The sequence below is a fragment of the Macaca thibetana genome, chromosome 12 (genome assembly GCF_024542745.1).
Source record: "Macaca thibetana thibetana isolate TM-01 chromosome 12, ASM2454274v1, whole genome shotgun sequence".
NCBI classification, from domain to species: Eukaryota; Metazoa; Chordata; class Mammalia; order Primates; family Cercopithecidae; genus Macaca; species Macaca thibetana.
In genome coordinates, this window is record NC_065589.1 from 67962770 (window position 1) to 67979865 (window position 17096).

Below are 17096 nucleotides of genomic sequence, written 5' to 3' on the forward strand. Positions count from 1 at the left end.
TCTGCCTGCCTGCCTCCCTCCCTCCCTCTGTTCCTTCCCTCCCTCCCTCACTTCTTCCCTCCCTCCTTTCTCTCCCTTCCTTCCCTCCCTCCCTTCCCTTCCTCCCTTCCTTCCCTCCCTCTGTCACTGTCACCCAGACTAGTGTGCAGTGGCACAAACACAGCTCACTGCAGCCTCCAGTGCCTGGGCTCAAGTGATCCTTCCACCCCAGTTTCCCATGTAGCTGGGACTACAGTCATGCACCACCTAATTTTTTTTTTCTTTTTGTCTTTTTTGTAGAGACAAGGTCTCACTTGTTGCCCAGCCTGGTCTCGAACTCCTGTACTCAAGTGATCCTCCTGCCTCAGCCTCCCAAAGTGCTGACATTACAGGCATGAGCCACTGTGCCCAGCTGTGTTTTTGTTTTTATTTTTATTTTTTTTGAGACGAAGTCACGCTCTGTCACCTAGGCCAGAGTGCAGTGGCACGATCTCGGCTCACTGCAACCTCTGCCTCCTGGGTTCAAGTGATTCTCCTACCTCAGCCTCCCGAGTAGCTGGGACTACAGTTGCGCACCACCACACCAGGCTGATTTTTCTATTTTTAGTAGAAATGGGGTTTCACCATATTGACCAGGTTGGTCTTGAACCCCTGACCTTGTAATCCACCTTGGCCTCCCAAAGTGCTAGGATTACAGGCATGAGCCACCTCGTCCGGCCCCAGCCGTATTTTAATTTCCAATGTGGCTAATATCAATAAATATTAAAAACTCTTTAGAATCCAGATTTCTGAGACCCAAAAGATCGATAGCCACTGATTTATAAGTTTTTAAATATTTAAGATAACAGAGAATAGACTTTCTAATAGATTAAAAGGTAAAGTCCTTTTCATGTAGTCCAGGTATCTTCAAACTGGAATACTTAATCATACTTAATCATAATTGATTAAGCCGGTTTTCAGTTGTTGGACATTTAGGTTGAGTACAGTATTTTAGTCTTTAAAAGTAATATTGTGGTCATATTCTTCTGTATTAATATTTTTCTAACATCCTTAATTGTTTACAGTGAATTTCTAAAAATAGAACTGCTGGGTCAAGAGGTATGCAGAAGGAACTGGCATGACGTGTTACATAAATTCAGGGGCCAAATATACTCTCATATTTTTTTCTATTAATCAGCAGGAAATTTAGTATCTTCTTTTTTAGACATTCTCCACCTCCAAGTTTGAGCCCCAGGAGGCTTTCCCAGTCCAAGAGTTGTCTCATCTGCCTCCAAATGCCAGAAGGAGAACTGACTACACTATTGCTCTTCCTTTCCATCATCATTTTCTGTCAGCATTTAAGACCAGCCCTACACTGTTGAACAATAGTTGCTTGAACTGCCACTAGGATCCCGTTTCTAGTCAGACCATGGCCCAGGTCACAGCCGTCACCCCAGTTAAAGGTCAAGATTGCAGTTTTTTAAAAGTTCATTTTCTTTTACTCAAGGATTTAGTGTACCAGGGAGGCTGAGGTCAGAGACACTTCCAGCATCCACCTTAGGCTGTGCCAGAGTCTGTCCTCCCTGATAAACACAGAAGCTTTTTGTGTGACCTTAGATCACCAGTTTCAGTTATTCCTTCTTCAAGGCCATTTTATTTCAGGAATGTCTCTGCCTCTTCTTGCCAGTGGGACTTGGCTTGAGCTAGGCGTGTCTTCTGTGACAGAACTCTTTAATTTTTGAATCTCAGGAATCAAAGATTGGGGTAATGTTTCTTCCTTTCCAGGTAGATTTAGGGTCCTGGAAAATTGGTCTTCCTGCCTTTAGCAACTAATTCTGCATATCAAGAGATTGAGGCACTTTTTCCTAAGCCATTCAACTTTTCCCTCCCAGTGTCCCCTCCTCCTCTGAGTCCTAAGGACAGTGGCACCTACCCACTGGTCAACTAAAGGAACATTCAAGCCATTTTTCTCTCGGCAAAAGGATCCACACCAGTGATCTAAGGTCTCTACACATAAACATAAGAAAGGCTGAAATAATTTTTAAGTGTTCTCCTTCAAAGAACATCTCATCTAATCTCTGCCGTAACAGATACCTGTTACACAGTTAAGCTTATGGTATATATAGCTAATTGCTCTGCAAAGAGACTATGCCAGTTTACACTTCCACCAGCAAAAAATAGGAAAATATATTTAAAACCTAAACAGTGCTCTTAAATGTCATTTAGAATTGTTTTAATATTAAAAGAAACTCAAACTTTTCGCCTAATATTTCTTATTTTTTTTGACAAATACTAAATTTGTTTGGCCATGATTGTGATCTGTAGCATCTTGAATACTGTCTTTTATAACAGAGCAGGTGTACATGGAAGACCAAAATAGTAAGAAGGGCTGAAATCATTAACAGTGGCTTGAGGCTAATATGGTAATACTGTGTTTTCAGAATCACTTTTGGTGAAGGCAGGAGAGGGTACTCATTTACTGAAGGGTCTCCTAAGTACAAGGTGCTTTTTAGATGATACCTAATTTAATTCTCAACAACAAACCTATGTTGTTACTATTCCCATTTTAGATGATATTGTTATTCCATTTTTATAAATAAATAGATTAAGATGCAGAGAGGTAGTAAATTTTCTAAAGTCACAGAGCAAGTAAAGGTTGATATTCCCTAAGAAAGTCCCACCTAGCACTAAGTACACAGTTCTCAGAGTAAGGACTGTGAGAATTAGCCTTTCTCTCTCACCTTCTCCAAAGTCAGAATGACCTCCGGGAGGCCTTCACCACTCGTAGGTGAGCTTTGCACAAGGTCTGTGAGGCGTTAGGGCCAACTACAAAGTCTCCAAGACTTCCCTCACTTTTGACACCAACTGCAAATTGGGTGGGGGGAGTTCCCTAACCATCTTTCACGGACTAAAATTCACTAGAAGGACTCAGCGGAACTCACTAAACATTACTTACAGTCATGGTTATTGCCGGGAAAGGATACATATTAAAATCAGCCAGGGGAAGATGTGCGTAGGACAGGGTCCAGGAGAAATGCAAAACGCAGAGCTTCCATTGCCCTCTCTATTTGGAGTCAGGACACATGTCCTCCCTCCCTCCCTCCCTCCCTTCTCTCCTCCTGTCCTTCCTTCTTACTTCCTCCCTTCCTTCCCTTTCGTTCCTTCCTTGGTGCCCAGGTGGGTCTTAAACTCCTGGGCTCAAGCAGTCCTCCTGCCTCAGCCTCCAGAGTAGCTGGGATTACAGTTATGTCCCTGGCTCCTTCTTGCATTTATGTGTGATGATCCACGTGGGATATTTCCTACCAGAGAAGCTCTCCCGGCCTCGGTGTTCAGAACTTTCATCGGGGCTTTATTGCATAAGCATGGTTGATTGTCCATATGGTTCCTTAACTGATACCAGTGACCCAAAGCCCCAAGTTACTCTCTGGCTAGCCCCAGGCAAACAAAAATTATCTCCAGGAGTTGAAGGCAAAGTCTAGACCTCTTCTGAGACAAGATTAAATTATTTACTACATAGGGTCCAAGGCTGGTTGAGTATCTCCTCCCTTCCTAGTCCCCCATAGTGGATCAGGAGGTGCCTGGTCACTACCTCTTATAGTTTGGAGCCCCACAAGGAAGTGGAGACATGCATAGAGTATGGGTGTCCTGTTATAAACTGGAAACTCACTACATGTCATACTCCTTAGGATTGAATAATAATAGCAAAATATCAAGGAAATAATAACATGACTTGAATAGTTACAGGCAAATTTTTTCTGGTATTAAAACTACAATTGAATTAATTATGGTTTACTTATTAAGACAAACTTCAATATAATTAACCCCCAACACACACACACACACACATATGCACACACCTTCTAGCACAGGAAAGATGTATGTATCATCACTGCATTAAGGTTGTGTTTCATTCTAACTTTTTATCATCACTGGATAAGTTCACCTGAGCAAGCTGTTTTCCTAAATAATTGCTTATTATTTATTTATTATTCATGGATTCCGTAGTTGCAAGTTTGCCCCCTTTCTAACATTTATTTGTAACCCTAAAATAAATCATTGTGGTATTTTTGTGGTCACTTGCAAATAATCACAGAGCAGCAAAAAATTTGAGTCACATGACCTGCCTGTTCCCGGCTGTGGCCAAGCAAGGCAGTGCTCCTCCTTGTTTCAGCTCTCATGCTGTAAACAAGTCCTCTTTTCATGGTCTTTTCAGGGGCACACCTTTTTACGTTTTTGTGGGGATTTTGTTGTTGTTGTTAGTGATTTTGTCATTTAAAATGGTCCCCAAGCCTCGTGCTGAAGTGCTGTCTAGACAGTGTTCCTAAGAGTTAGAAGGCTGTGATATATCTTTTGGAGAATATGCATATGTTAGATAAGCTTCATACAGGCATGGTTATAGTGCTGTTGATGTGAGTTCAGTGTTAATGAATCAACGGTATATACTAAATAAGGTATCTTTAAAGAGATACACATACAACACAAGTTTATGTATTTAATGGTTGATGAAAATGTTGTGACCAGAGGCACCAAGGAACCTAACCCTGTGTTGCCCCTAGGAGCAGTGGTTCAGTATATGCTGCTAAATTCAGTGTTTGAGGTAACTTCATAGTATATAATTATTGTGAATAATGAGAAATGACTGTATTTGCTGCATTATTTCTTTCATTATTCATTTTATTCATTTATTCATGTAATCTGTTATTCTTTTTTTTTTTTTTTTTTTTTTTTTTGAGATGGAGTCTTGCTGTGTCACCCAGGCTAGAGAGCAGTGGTGTGATCTCGGTTCACTGCAGCCTCTGCCCACTGGGTTCAAGCAGTTCTCCCTGCCTCAGCCTCCTGAGTAGCTGGGGTACAGGTACCCACCACCTAATGTTTGTAATGTTTGTAGTTTTAGTAGAGATGGGGTTTCATCATGTTGGCCAGACTGGTCTCGAGCTCCTTACCTCAGGTGACCAGCCCACCTTGGCCTCACAAAGTTCTGGGATTACAGGTGTGAGCCACCGTACCCAGCCTGTTATTCATTCTTCAAGCAGACATATTTGTGTGTATGTTTTGTTTTTTCATTTTATCATTTATTCCTTCTCTGATGCTCTTTCTTTCTTTATGTAGATTTGAGTTTCTGACTTACATCCTTTTCCCCCTCTTTTTGAAGAATTTCTTCTAACATTTATTTTTTGCCAGGTTTGTTGTGATGAGTTCTCTCATTTGTTGTTTGTCTGAGAAAGTCTTTATCTTTCCTTCTCATTTGAAGGATAATTCTAGTGGATATAAAATTTGGAGCTGTTATTTTTTTCTTTCTTCAACATTTCGGATATTTTACTCCTCTCTCTTAATGCTTTTATGGTTTCTAATGAGAAGTCTGCTTGTAATTCTTACCATTATTCTTCAATGGAAAAGTTATTTTTCTTCTTGCTTCTTTCAAGATTTCCTCTTTGTCTTTAAGTTTTCCTCAATTTTTTTTTTTTAAATTTTCAGCTTTTATTTATATATGGGGGTTCATGTGCAGATTTGTTACATGAGAATATTGCATGATGCTGAGGTTTGGAGTACAGGTCCTGTCACCCTGGCAGTGAGCATAGTGCTTAATAGGTAGTTTAACTCACCCCTCTCCTCACCTTCTGGTAGTCCATAGTAGACATTGTGTCATATTTATATCCTTATGTGCTCAATACTTAGCTCCACTTATAAGTGAGAAGATATGGTATTTGGTTTTCTGTTCCTGTGTTAGTTTGTTTAGGACAACGTCCTCCAGCTGCCTCCATATTTTTGCAAAGGACATAATTTCATTCTTTTTTTATAGCTGTTTAGTATTTCATGGTGTGTACATACCACATTTTCTTTATTTTTCATTTGTTTTTCAATTTATTTATTTCAATAGGTTTTTGGATGGTGTTTGGTTACATGAATAAGTTCTTTAGTGGTAATTTCTGAGAGTTTGGTGCACCTATCACCTGAGCAGTGTATACCGTACCCAATGTGTAGTCTTTTATTCCTCTCCCCGCCCATCCTTTCCTCTCACTTCCCAAAGTCCATTGTATCATTCTTATGCCTTTGCATCCTCATAGCTTAACTCCCTCCTGTAAGTGAGAACATACAATGTTTGCTTTTCCAATCCTGAGTTACTTCACTTAGAATAATGGTCTCCACTTCCATCCAGGTTGCTGCAAATGCCATTATTTCATTCTTTTTTATGGCTGAGTAGTATTCCATGGTGTGTATATATATGTCTGTCCCTCTCTATATGTAGATATATAGATATATATACCACACGTTCTTTATCCACTTGTTGATTGATGGGCATTTGGGCTGGTTCTGTATCTTTGCAATTGTGAATTGTGCTGCTATAAACATGCGTGTGCAAGTGTCTTTTTCATATAATAACTTCTTTTCTTCTGGGTAGATATCCAGGAGTGGAATTACTGGATCAAATGGTAGCTCTACTTTTAGTTCTTTAAGGAATCTCCACATGGTTTTCCATAGTGGTTGTACTAGCTTACATTCCCACCAACAGTGTAAAAGTGTTCCCTTTCACCACATCCACACCATCTATTATTTTTTGATTTTTTGATTATGGCCATTCTTGTAGGAGTGAAGTGATACCATTTTGTGGTTTTAATTTGCATTTCCCTAGTAATTAGTGATGTTGAGCATTTTTTCACGTTGTTTGCATATCATCTTTTAAAAATTGTTTATTTGTGTCTTTAGCCCACTTTTTGATAGGATTGCTTGTTTTGTTCTTGCTGATTTGTTTGAGTTCCTTGTAGATTCTGGATATTAGTCCTTTGCTGGATGTATAGATTGTGAAGATTTCTCCTATTCTGTGGGTTGTCTGTTTGCTCTGCTGATTATTTCTTTTGCTATGAAGAAACTTTCATTTAATTAAATTCCATCTCTTTATCTTTGCTTGTGTTCTGTTTGCTTTTGGGTTCTTGGTCATGAAGTCTTTGCCTAAGCCAATATCTAGAAGGGGTTTTCCAATGTTATCTTCTAGAATTTTTATGGTTTCAGGTCTTAGATTTAAGTATTTGATCCATCTTGAGTTGGTTTTTGTATAGGGTGAGAAATGAGGGTCCAGTTTCATTCTTCTGTGTGTGGCTTGCCAATTATCCCAGCACCATTTGTTGAATAGGGTATCCTTTCCCTACTTAATGTTTTTGTTTGCTTTGTTGAAGATCAGTGGGCTGTAAGGATTTGGCTTTATTTCTGGATTCTCTATTCTGTTTCAGTGGTCTATATTCCTATTTTAATACCAGTACTATGCTGACTGTGGCCTTATAGTATAGTTTGAAGCTGGGTAATGTAATCCCTCCACATTTGTCCTTTTTGCATAGTCTTGCTATGGCTGTGCGGGCTCTCTTTTGGTTCTATATGATTTTTAGGACTGTGTTTTCTAGTTCTGTGAAGAATGATGGTGATATTTTGATGGGAGTTGCATTGAATTTGTAGATTACTTTTGGTAGTGTGGTCATTTTCACAATATTGATGCTACCCATCCATGAGCATGGGATGTGTTTCCATTTGTTTGTGTCATCTATGATTTCTTTCAGTAGTGTTTTGCAGTTTTCCTTGCAGAGGTCTTTCACCTTCTTGGTTATGTGTATTCCTAAGTTTTGTTTTTGTTTTTGTTTTGTTTGTTTGTTTGTTTTTTGCAGCTTTTGTATAAGAGATCGAGTTCTTGACCTGATTCTCAGCCTGGTCACAGTTGGTGTATAGCAGAGCTACTGATTCGTGTACATTAATTTTGGAAACTTTGCTGAATTCATTTACCAGTTCTAGGAGCTTTTTGGATGAGTATTTAGGGTTTTCTAGGTGTGCGATAATGTCATCAGCAAACAGCGACAGGTTGACTTCCTCCTTACCAATTTGGATGCTCATTGAAGCATCTTGAAGCAGACATATTTGAACACTCCCATGGGGTCCCAAGCAATTTCCACATGATTTAAAATTTCCATGTTATGTTAATATGCCTACTATTAGTAGTCTTGCTATAACCCTTTTTCTCAAAGTATTTGTGTGATTTTTGATAACACATTATAAACCAAGTGTGATATTGCAGTTTAAAGGTTGCAAATTGGAGGCTGAATGTCTTTCGTCTATGACCATTTTACCTGAGCTACTTGTTTAGTTTTCTCAATAAACTTTCCAGGGATTTTTTTGCTTCCTTGAAGATGAAGATTTTAGGATCAGATTGCCTAATGGGTTCATGTTGGTTTCCAGCAGAGCCAGGTGATGTGGCTGGCCATATCTTTTTTTTTTTTTTTTTTGAGATGGAATCTCGCTCTGTCGCCTGGGCTGGAGTGCATTGGCCGAGTCTCAGCTCACTGCAAGCTTCGCCTCCTGGGTTTATGCCATTCTCCTGCCTCAGCCTCCCGAGTAGCTGGGACTACAGGTGCCCGCCACCTCGCCCGGCTAGCTTTTTGTAATTTTTAGTAGAGACGGGGTTTTACCGTGTTAGCCAGGATGGTCTCGATCTCCTGACCTCGTGATCTGCCCATCTCGGCCTCCCAAAGTGCTGGGATTACAGGCTTGAGCCACCGCACCCGGCCCATATCTTTATACCAAAAAATGTTTCTGCAGTCTTGACTATATAGTCTTGCAGGCAGAGCTTTTGGCTGGCAAAATTAGCCCCCAGCTATACTTTACTGATGAGAAGCCAGACCACACTGGCTCCTTCTCCTTTCTCTGATTACTTCACGTCCCTCATGTGTTTGTATTTTCATCTCTTTCCACTTCCTATTTATACTATCTCCTACATCTGCACTCAGGCAACGTGAGGGGAAATGGACTTGAAGAGCAGATGTTCACCTCATGTTCGTTGTCGTTCCGTAGATACACTCTCTTCCATTGAAGTGTTTCTCATTTCCTGGTTTTGATTGTCCAGGATGTGTGAGGACTGAGATCTGAATCTTGCTGTTCTCTCTTCATGTTAGTAAAACCATGTACATTGGAATCCCCTAAATGTAATGGGGGAAAATAATAGAAATACTTAACTGTTGGGGTAATTAAAATTATTAATCTGGTAAATTTGACTGAAAAAGAAAAATTCAATAATTTTAGGGGTCTTTCAGTGAAATAATCATTAAGCCCAAAGAAACAAAGCCTTTATTGACTATTACTTCAGTGATAGTAAGAAATGAGTACCAGCAGTAAAAGTTAACCTTGATGTTTTATGTAATAAGCAGTTGAATAAATACAATAACTTTCTTTAAACATCTTTGGAAAATTTCTCCAACTAAGGACGGACCAAGGCTAAAAAAAACCCTTGAATGCCCCTTCATGCCTAGCACAATACCTAGAACAAATAGATCTCAAATATGTATTAAATGAGTTAATTATTAAAATGTCTCATTTAAAATTTAAATGTTCGGTAATGTTAATTTGATGTTTTTTCTTTCAGATACAGATGAATATAGACCTCCTGTTTGGAAATCTTACTGTAAGTCTACAAATAAATTTAATTGTGTGGGTTATAGTGCTTTATAAGTAATATAAAAATATGGGATTATTAGATAGAAATTCCATTTTGTATCCATTGTTGAAAAATTAATTTACAACAAGGTTTGGGAATAGCATAGAAGTAATTGTGGTTAATTAAGTGTTTCCACAAAGTCTGTTCAGTGTATGGTTTTCTGTCTGGAATGCATTTCATCCCTCTGAGCTTGCATGAATTCCATGTAGTGAAACTTGAGACCACTTGTTAAGAGTGGTTAATAAAACTAATACAAGGAGACACTGAGAATTCAAACAGTCTAATTATTTTCAGGTCCTGTTTCTTTATGTGAAGAAAGGAATATTTAAATGACAATAATTCAGGAGGCTATGTTGACAGAAAGAATAAGTGAAAAGAGGCAAAAAAAAAAAAAAAAAAAAAAGGTGATCTAACTTTTAAATAATTACTTTCCCAAAATATAAGGGAGATACTTGATTCCATGCTGCTCTTTAAACTGCGTTAGGATAAATATTTCTTTTTAAACGTCTAGGGTTTTAGTTCTTTGTTTTCCTTTCCTTGTTTTCTAGAGAATATTATTTCATCAAGTAAAGGATATTTCAGATTTTAAGAGTTGAAATAGGGCTAATATAATCAAAATGGTTTTTTAAAATTTATGAATGTATTATTATGGAAAAGCACTATAAGTTCTTGTTTCTGTAGTTGAATGAGCAGCCTAAGAAACCTGTACTTTAATTATAGATTAACATCTTTGTAAATGTTGAGGTTTATTATAAATTTGATGTTTGTAGGTTGCTGAAATTTGCCGACTGAAGGAACAGCAATTCAGATTCTCATTGGTCTTATGTTCTCAGAAGAGATAATTTTGTTTTTAATAGATTGCCACTTTGGGCTAATTATAAGTAAAACATGAACAATCTTTAAAAATATTGCCGTAGATGCTTTGCCCCAACGCTGCTGGTGCCTTTTTCTTTTTCCCTTGGGAGTATAGTTATACGAATATGTAAAAATGACTAATGTTCTTTACCTCCTAAATATTTTGTCTCGTAATCTCATTGGCTGGAAGCCTATTTAAAATTCTTCTCTGGCCGGGCGCTGTGGCTTATGCCTGTAATCCCAGCACTTTGGGAGGCTGAGGCAGGCGGATTGCCTGAGGTCAGGAGTTTGAGACCAGCCTGGCCAACATGGTGAAACCCAGCTCTACTAAAAATACAAAAATTAGCTGGGTGTGGTGGCACACACCTGTAGTCCCAACTACTTGGGAGGCTGAGGCAGGAGAATTGCTTGAACCAGGGAGGCAGAGGTTGCATTGAGGCAAGATCATGCCACTGCACTCCAGCCTGGGCTACAGAGTGAGACTCCATCTCAAAACAACAACAACAACAAAACAACAACAACAACAACAACAAAAACTTCTCTGCATTTTCTGGTTTTCAGTTTGTCTTTATTCTCTGACTCTGACTTGCACCCTGCACATTTTTAATGTAAGAACATTTATGAAGCCTCAGACTATTATTGAGTTTGTGGTGATCTTTTCCTCTGTGAAAAATATCAATTAGTAAATGTAGTATATGCAATTGGTATTTTTTGTAGCTTCACATATCTTGCATGTCTTGCAGTAGCTATCATTTGTTTTAAAAAATGGCATTTATGTAATCCCAGCACTTTGGGAGGCTGAGGCGAGTAGATCACCTGAGGTCAGGAGTTCGTGACCAGCCTAACATGGTGAAACCCGTCTCTACTAAATACCAAAAAATTAGCTGGGTGTGGTGGCGCATGCCTGTAATCCGAGCTACTTGGGAGGCTGAGACAGGAGAATCCCTTGTACTTGAGAGGCAGAGATTGCAGTGAGGCAAGATCGCACCATTGCACTCCAGCCTGGGCAACAAAAGCAAAGAGCAAAACTCTGTCTCAAAAAAAAAAAAAAAAAACACATTAAAAAAAAAAGAGATAGGCTATTACTTTGTCGCCCAGACTGGCGTTCAGAGGTGCAATCTTGGCATGCTACAGCCTTGACCCCCTGGGCTCAAGTGATCCTACCGCTTCAACCTCCTGAGTAGCTGTGACCACAGGTTGATTTTTAAAAATTTTATTTTGTAGACTACAAGGTCTCACTGTGTTGCCCAGGAAGGTCTCCAGCTCCTGACCTCAAGTGATCCTGCCTCCTTGGCCTCCCATGTGTTGGGATTATAGGTGTGAGCCACTGTGCCCAGCTGAATCTTTCTTTAATAAGACTATAATTCTGTTACTGAGTTTTATCATTTCTCTTAATGACTTCAGTGTCTGAACTCCCCATAATCATTTTAATAGTAGAAATGTGTAGGAAATTATTAAAATAAATATTTTATCTTTTGACTGTCAAAGGAAAAAAAACTTCTGATTCAAGGAAATTTTATAATAAAACTATATTAAAAGCAAGTGGAAAAATCCTTTTTAGAAATTTTCTTATAAGATTATGATATTAATCTTCCAAGATTTGAGTATGTACAAGTTTTAACAAATGAGGAAACAAAAATTGCAGCCAGGCCTGGTGACTCAGGCCTGTAATCCTAGTAGTCTGGGGAGACTGAGGTGGGAGGATCTCTTGAGCCCAAAAGTTTGAGGCCAACCTGGCCAATATACGGGGATCCCATCTCTACCAAAAAATAAGAAATAAAAACATTAGCTGGACATGGTGTTGCCCTCCTGTGGTCCCAGCTGCTTGGGAGGTGGAGGTGGGAGGAACTGCTTCCGGGGTGGAGGTGGGAGGATTACTTGGGCCCAAGGGGTGTGGAGGCTGCAGTGAGTTTTGATCAGGACTCTGAACTCCAGACCCTGTCTCATTCATTTATTCATTCATATTAAATAAATAAATGCATTCTAACGATGACTTTTTATGATCATATAGATGGTTATTGTGTTTGTCAAATTCCGATCTTAGAAAAAAATGTGATTAAGCTGAACTTTTTGTTTATATTATCTTTACCACTCAGGCAGTTTTACAGTTTCTACAACTAGCTCTAAATAATCTTCATTAAGATGTTTATTAATTGTACCTTAAGGACTTCATCTCTTAGGAGTCTTTACATTTTAGTAGGAAAAATTTTAAAGACCGATAGGCCTGTAATACCCTGATGTCATCAATAGAGACTGGAATTTTAAATAACTGAGGTAGGAGGCATTGTTCAGTTTCCTTAATATTTGAGCCATGACAATCTTAGGCCAGATATATGTATACAGTTTAGAATTGATAATTGACAATATTTTCTACTAATACTCTTTGGGACCGACAAACTGTAATGCTTCAGCATCTCCGTAATGTGACTTAAATTTAATTATTAAAAAATTCTTAAAATGGTAATGAAATAGACATGGGCTGAAATTTTAAAAATAATTAGGTATGTCAATTCATGTAAGGCGGTACACCCGTTGAAAGCTACTCAAGAAGTTCTAATTGTTCACTTCTGTAATAGATCTATAAAAGTAAACAAGATGATTTAATTTAATGTCAAAAGTTGCCACATGTTAGTGTGTTTTGTTTTTCTATCTTTGGCATGGTGGAATCTGAACAGCATTTCACAATTTGATTCTAAAAGAAACTTATTTTACCCATGCCTATCTTGTACTTCTTACTGTTAGTTCCACTGATCTTGTTAAAATGTAACTCTGAAGTCTTACAAATATAAACCAATAGGGAAATAAAATTAGCGAGAAGTCTAAGTTTTGGACTCTTTTTAAACAAATATGGTTTTATTGCTTTTCAATACTTGTTGTGTGAATTAAACCAGGAACCTTACATGTAATAAATGAGGCAAGCAAGCCAGATTAGGACTCTGAGACAGTAGACCGTGGAGACCCTATCTATAGAGAGTAGCTCAAAATTAGCATCTTTTATTGTCTTGTTAGACTCTGGGTTCAATATTGCTAGATCTGAGTTTTCAAGAGAGGCTGGCATTCTCTTTTGCTTTTGTTGTCCTTAAGTTTCTTAATTTTTTGATGTTAAATACCTACTCAAATTTAAAAGACAGCAAACAAAACACATGTGGGCCAATTTTGACTTCAAGATACCAATTGTGATCTTTGGACTTGATGAACAATTTATTGTCTGTAGGGATTGAGAATTTCATTAATAAGTATATATGATTGACACTTCTAAGGTGATTGAAGATATTAAGTACTTTAATCATATATTCCCTCATCTTGAATTTAGCTATTAATTTTTGGTGAATCTTTTAATGATTGTGCTGATTTAAATTCAGCTGAGTTCCAATTCAAATTATCAAAAATTCTAAACTGAGAGAGAAGGGCCTGAATTAGACGTCATTACTTTGTATAATTTTTTACTGATCTTTTTGATAGGTGTTTTTTGAATCCAAATTTGTTATATTTGTTATAAAATATCCAAGACTTGATCAGGCACAGTGGCTTACACCTGTAATCCCAGCATTTTAAGAAGCCAAGGTGGAAGGATCACTTGAGCTCAGGAGTTTGAGACCAGCCTGGGTAAGATGGTGAAACACTGTCTCTATAAAAAATACAAAAATTAGGCTGGTCGTGGTGGCTCACACCTGTAATCCCAGTGCTTTGGGAGGCCGAGGCGGGCAGATCACGAGGTCAGGAGATCGAGACCATCCTGGCTAATATAGTGAAACCCTGTCTCTACTAAAAATACAAAAAATTAGCCAGGCATGGTGGTGGGCGCCTGCAGTCCCAGCTACTCGGGAGGCTGAGGCAGGAGGATGGCATGAACCTGGGAAGTGGAGCTTGCAGTGAGCTGAGATCATGCCACTGCACTCCAGCTTGGGTGACAGAGCGAGACTCTGTCTCAAAAAAAAAAAAAAAAAAAAAAAAAATTAACTGGACGTGGTGGTGTGTGTCTGTAGTCCCAGCTACTTGGGTTCTGAGGCATGAGGATTGCTTGACCTCGGGAGGTTGAGGCTGCGGTGAGTTGTGTTTGTGCCACTGTACTCCAGCCTGTATGACAAAGTGAGACACTGTCTCAAAAAACAAAAAAACAAAACAAAAAAAACCCAGGAATTAAAAAAAGCGAGTCTTAAAGGTAGATTAACCATTGGTAACCACTGGTAGCCAATCAGGAAGCATTTGTCTAAAAGTTTCTCTTTATGAAACAGAGCTTTATCCTTTGAGACAATTAGGAGGATTTGAAAGAAACTGAAAAGTAAATAACCTTATGTGACTTAATGTTAAGAAAATACTGTACCCTTTGAAACTCTGATGAAACAAATTTGAAACCCAGATCAATTCTCGTATGACAATATTGTCTCCCCTTTTTTCATAGTGGCTCATCTTAATGTATACTTACTGAACAGGCAAATGCTTACTGCTGATAACCAGATACTACAGTATTTGTGCTTTGAGTCAAAATCGACATTTTACTTTCTGTATTAACTTTTAATGTTCTTCTTGACTATCATTCAGTTCTCAGAATTGGATTTTCATAGATGGCAGCACTTTCCAGAGCATTTTCTTGACAAAGGGAAATACCAATGTTTTGAGAATTACTGATCAAAGTAGAAATGTGAACTGAATTTTTACCTTATGGTTACCAATATGGAGGAATGGACTTGAAGAATCTTTTTTTTTTTTTTTTTACATTTTTTAGAGACAGGGTCTCGCTATGTTGCCCAGGCTGGTCTCTTAAGCTCAAATGATCCTCCCACCTGGGCCTCCCAAAGCGCTGGGATTACAGGTGGGAGCCACTGTGCCTGGCCCTTGAAGAACACTTCTTTCTTACAAATCATGTTTTGGCCGCTTTTAAGGAGGGTGGAGATTTACACATATCATGGGGTGATACACATGTACTTTTCATTATCAGGGCCAGACAAATTTGACTTTAGTGCTTTTTCTTCCCTTTTCTACCTCAGAATTAACTCTCTTTGTGTCATCTCGTAACAATATATAAAACTGTATCCACAGGAATATTTCTTATTAACTCTCTCAATGAAATATGAGTATCTAAAACTATTTTAATGTATTACTTCTCTTGGGGACTTTTGCCATCAGGAGAAAAAGGTAAAGGAACACATTTCTACCAGTAGAATTTAAACATTACTGATGAAGTGGCTTTGTGTTTGATTTTTAAACAATAAAGCTGTATTTTCTCAGTTCCTTTTAAATTATAGCATTGCTCTGATACTATGTTTTAGTGAGGAACTCAAGATGCATCCTAGTAATCAAGTATTATTATAAAGAATTTTATGTATTAATACCAGTCACCTATGCATAATAATGAGTAATTTTCATTGAGCATTTACTGTGAGCTAGGGACTATTTTACATCTTTTACATAAATTATTTATATCCTTAAGTAATCTGTGAAGTAGAAATTATTATTAATCCCATTTTGCAAATAAGGAAAATGAAGGCACAGAATGCAGTGTTAGTGACAGAGCCCCAGTGTTCAGACTCCAGATTGTTCGATTCAAGAGTTCAAATTCTTAACCACAGTGCTGTATCCCCTTTGCATAGAAGTACACATGGTGATTGTATCTGTGTGTGTTCACTGTGTGTGTGTGTAGAGAGAGAGAGTGTATATATACACACACATTTATATATACACACACAGGCTAATTATGTATGTGTGTATATATGTATAGTCTAATTGCATTTATTCTATATATGTTCCTATGATGTAGATGAATCAGTGTGGTCAGAAGTAGAGTCTGTGTAATGATATCCCTTTGAAATCTGAGTCATCTGTTACCTGATGGTCCCAGATTACTGGGTAGTTTGATGTTATGTTGACAAAATATCTTAAGTATTTAGAATATTAAATTATATGTGATTATATATGTAGAAATAGAAAAAAATCTCTAAGAGATAAACTTAGACATATGTAGCCACACATCCTATTCATTCTTTTTTCATTTTAAATAAAAAAGTCTGAAGTGAGGCTAGAAGGAAGTCATGGTATCGGTATAATTTTCACTGATACATTTTCATATGCCCTGAAAATGATTCACTCTTTTGGCAAGTTATTTGAATATCTGAATTCTTTCTTTTGCTATATTTGCCCTAGTTGAATAAGCAGTGGTAACTTTGGCTCAGAACTTTTGTTTTTAGGGAAAGAGGAAGATTATCTTTGAAGGTAGATGTTTGCAATATAAATAGGGGAGAAAAACAGTGTATCCGTTACATTTAGCCTGTAAATCTTGATTTTAGTTTCAAGCTTGACAATAACATGCTTTAAATATATGTATATATAACCATTATTGGTTTATATCAAAGACATCCTTTAATATCCCCACAAAGAATTGGGAAAAATAAATGACCAGATTTCAGAGAACAGAGCCAAATATCCAGCACTGACTTGTTACAAGGTAAAAAGACACTTATTTGGATTATGATTTTTCTGTTTGTATTGCTCCTGGGCTTTCACTAAATGTAGTTTTGTTTACTTTCTTTGTTTTGTTCATAACACCATTTAATAAATAAGGTTATACCAGTTTTCTTGTGAACATAAAAAGCAGCCAGGTTTTTATTTCTAATATATTGATAAGTTCTATGGAAGGGACATTGACACTTTTTGTTTCTACCTTCTCACAGTATATCAGCTACAACAGGAAGCCCCTCATCCTCGAAGAATTACCTGTACTTGCGAGGTGGGTGTAATGAAACTGCTACCAAAAAATGTCTCTCAACCATCTGCTTCCCAAACTTTCACCTTCTTCAGTGACTTGGTTGTTTGTGAG

The 17096-nt window shown here is 37.9% G+C and overlaps 1 protein-coding gene across 1 annotated transcript in view; it reads left to right on the plus strand.

Moving 5' to 3' along the window:
* The window catches only part of CHN1 (chimerin 1), a 199089-nt gene that overhangs the window by 41461 nt on the left and 140532 nt on the right, over positions 1 to 17096 (plus strand). Inside the window, exons 2-3 of the mRNA XM_050751783.1 lie at positions 9356 to 9394; positions 16951 to 17006. Coding sequence (XP_050607740.1) covers positions 9356 to 9394; positions 16951 to 17006 — 95 coding nt within the window. The remainder of the gene's footprint in view (positions 1 to 9355; positions 9395 to 16950; positions 17007 to 17096) is intronic.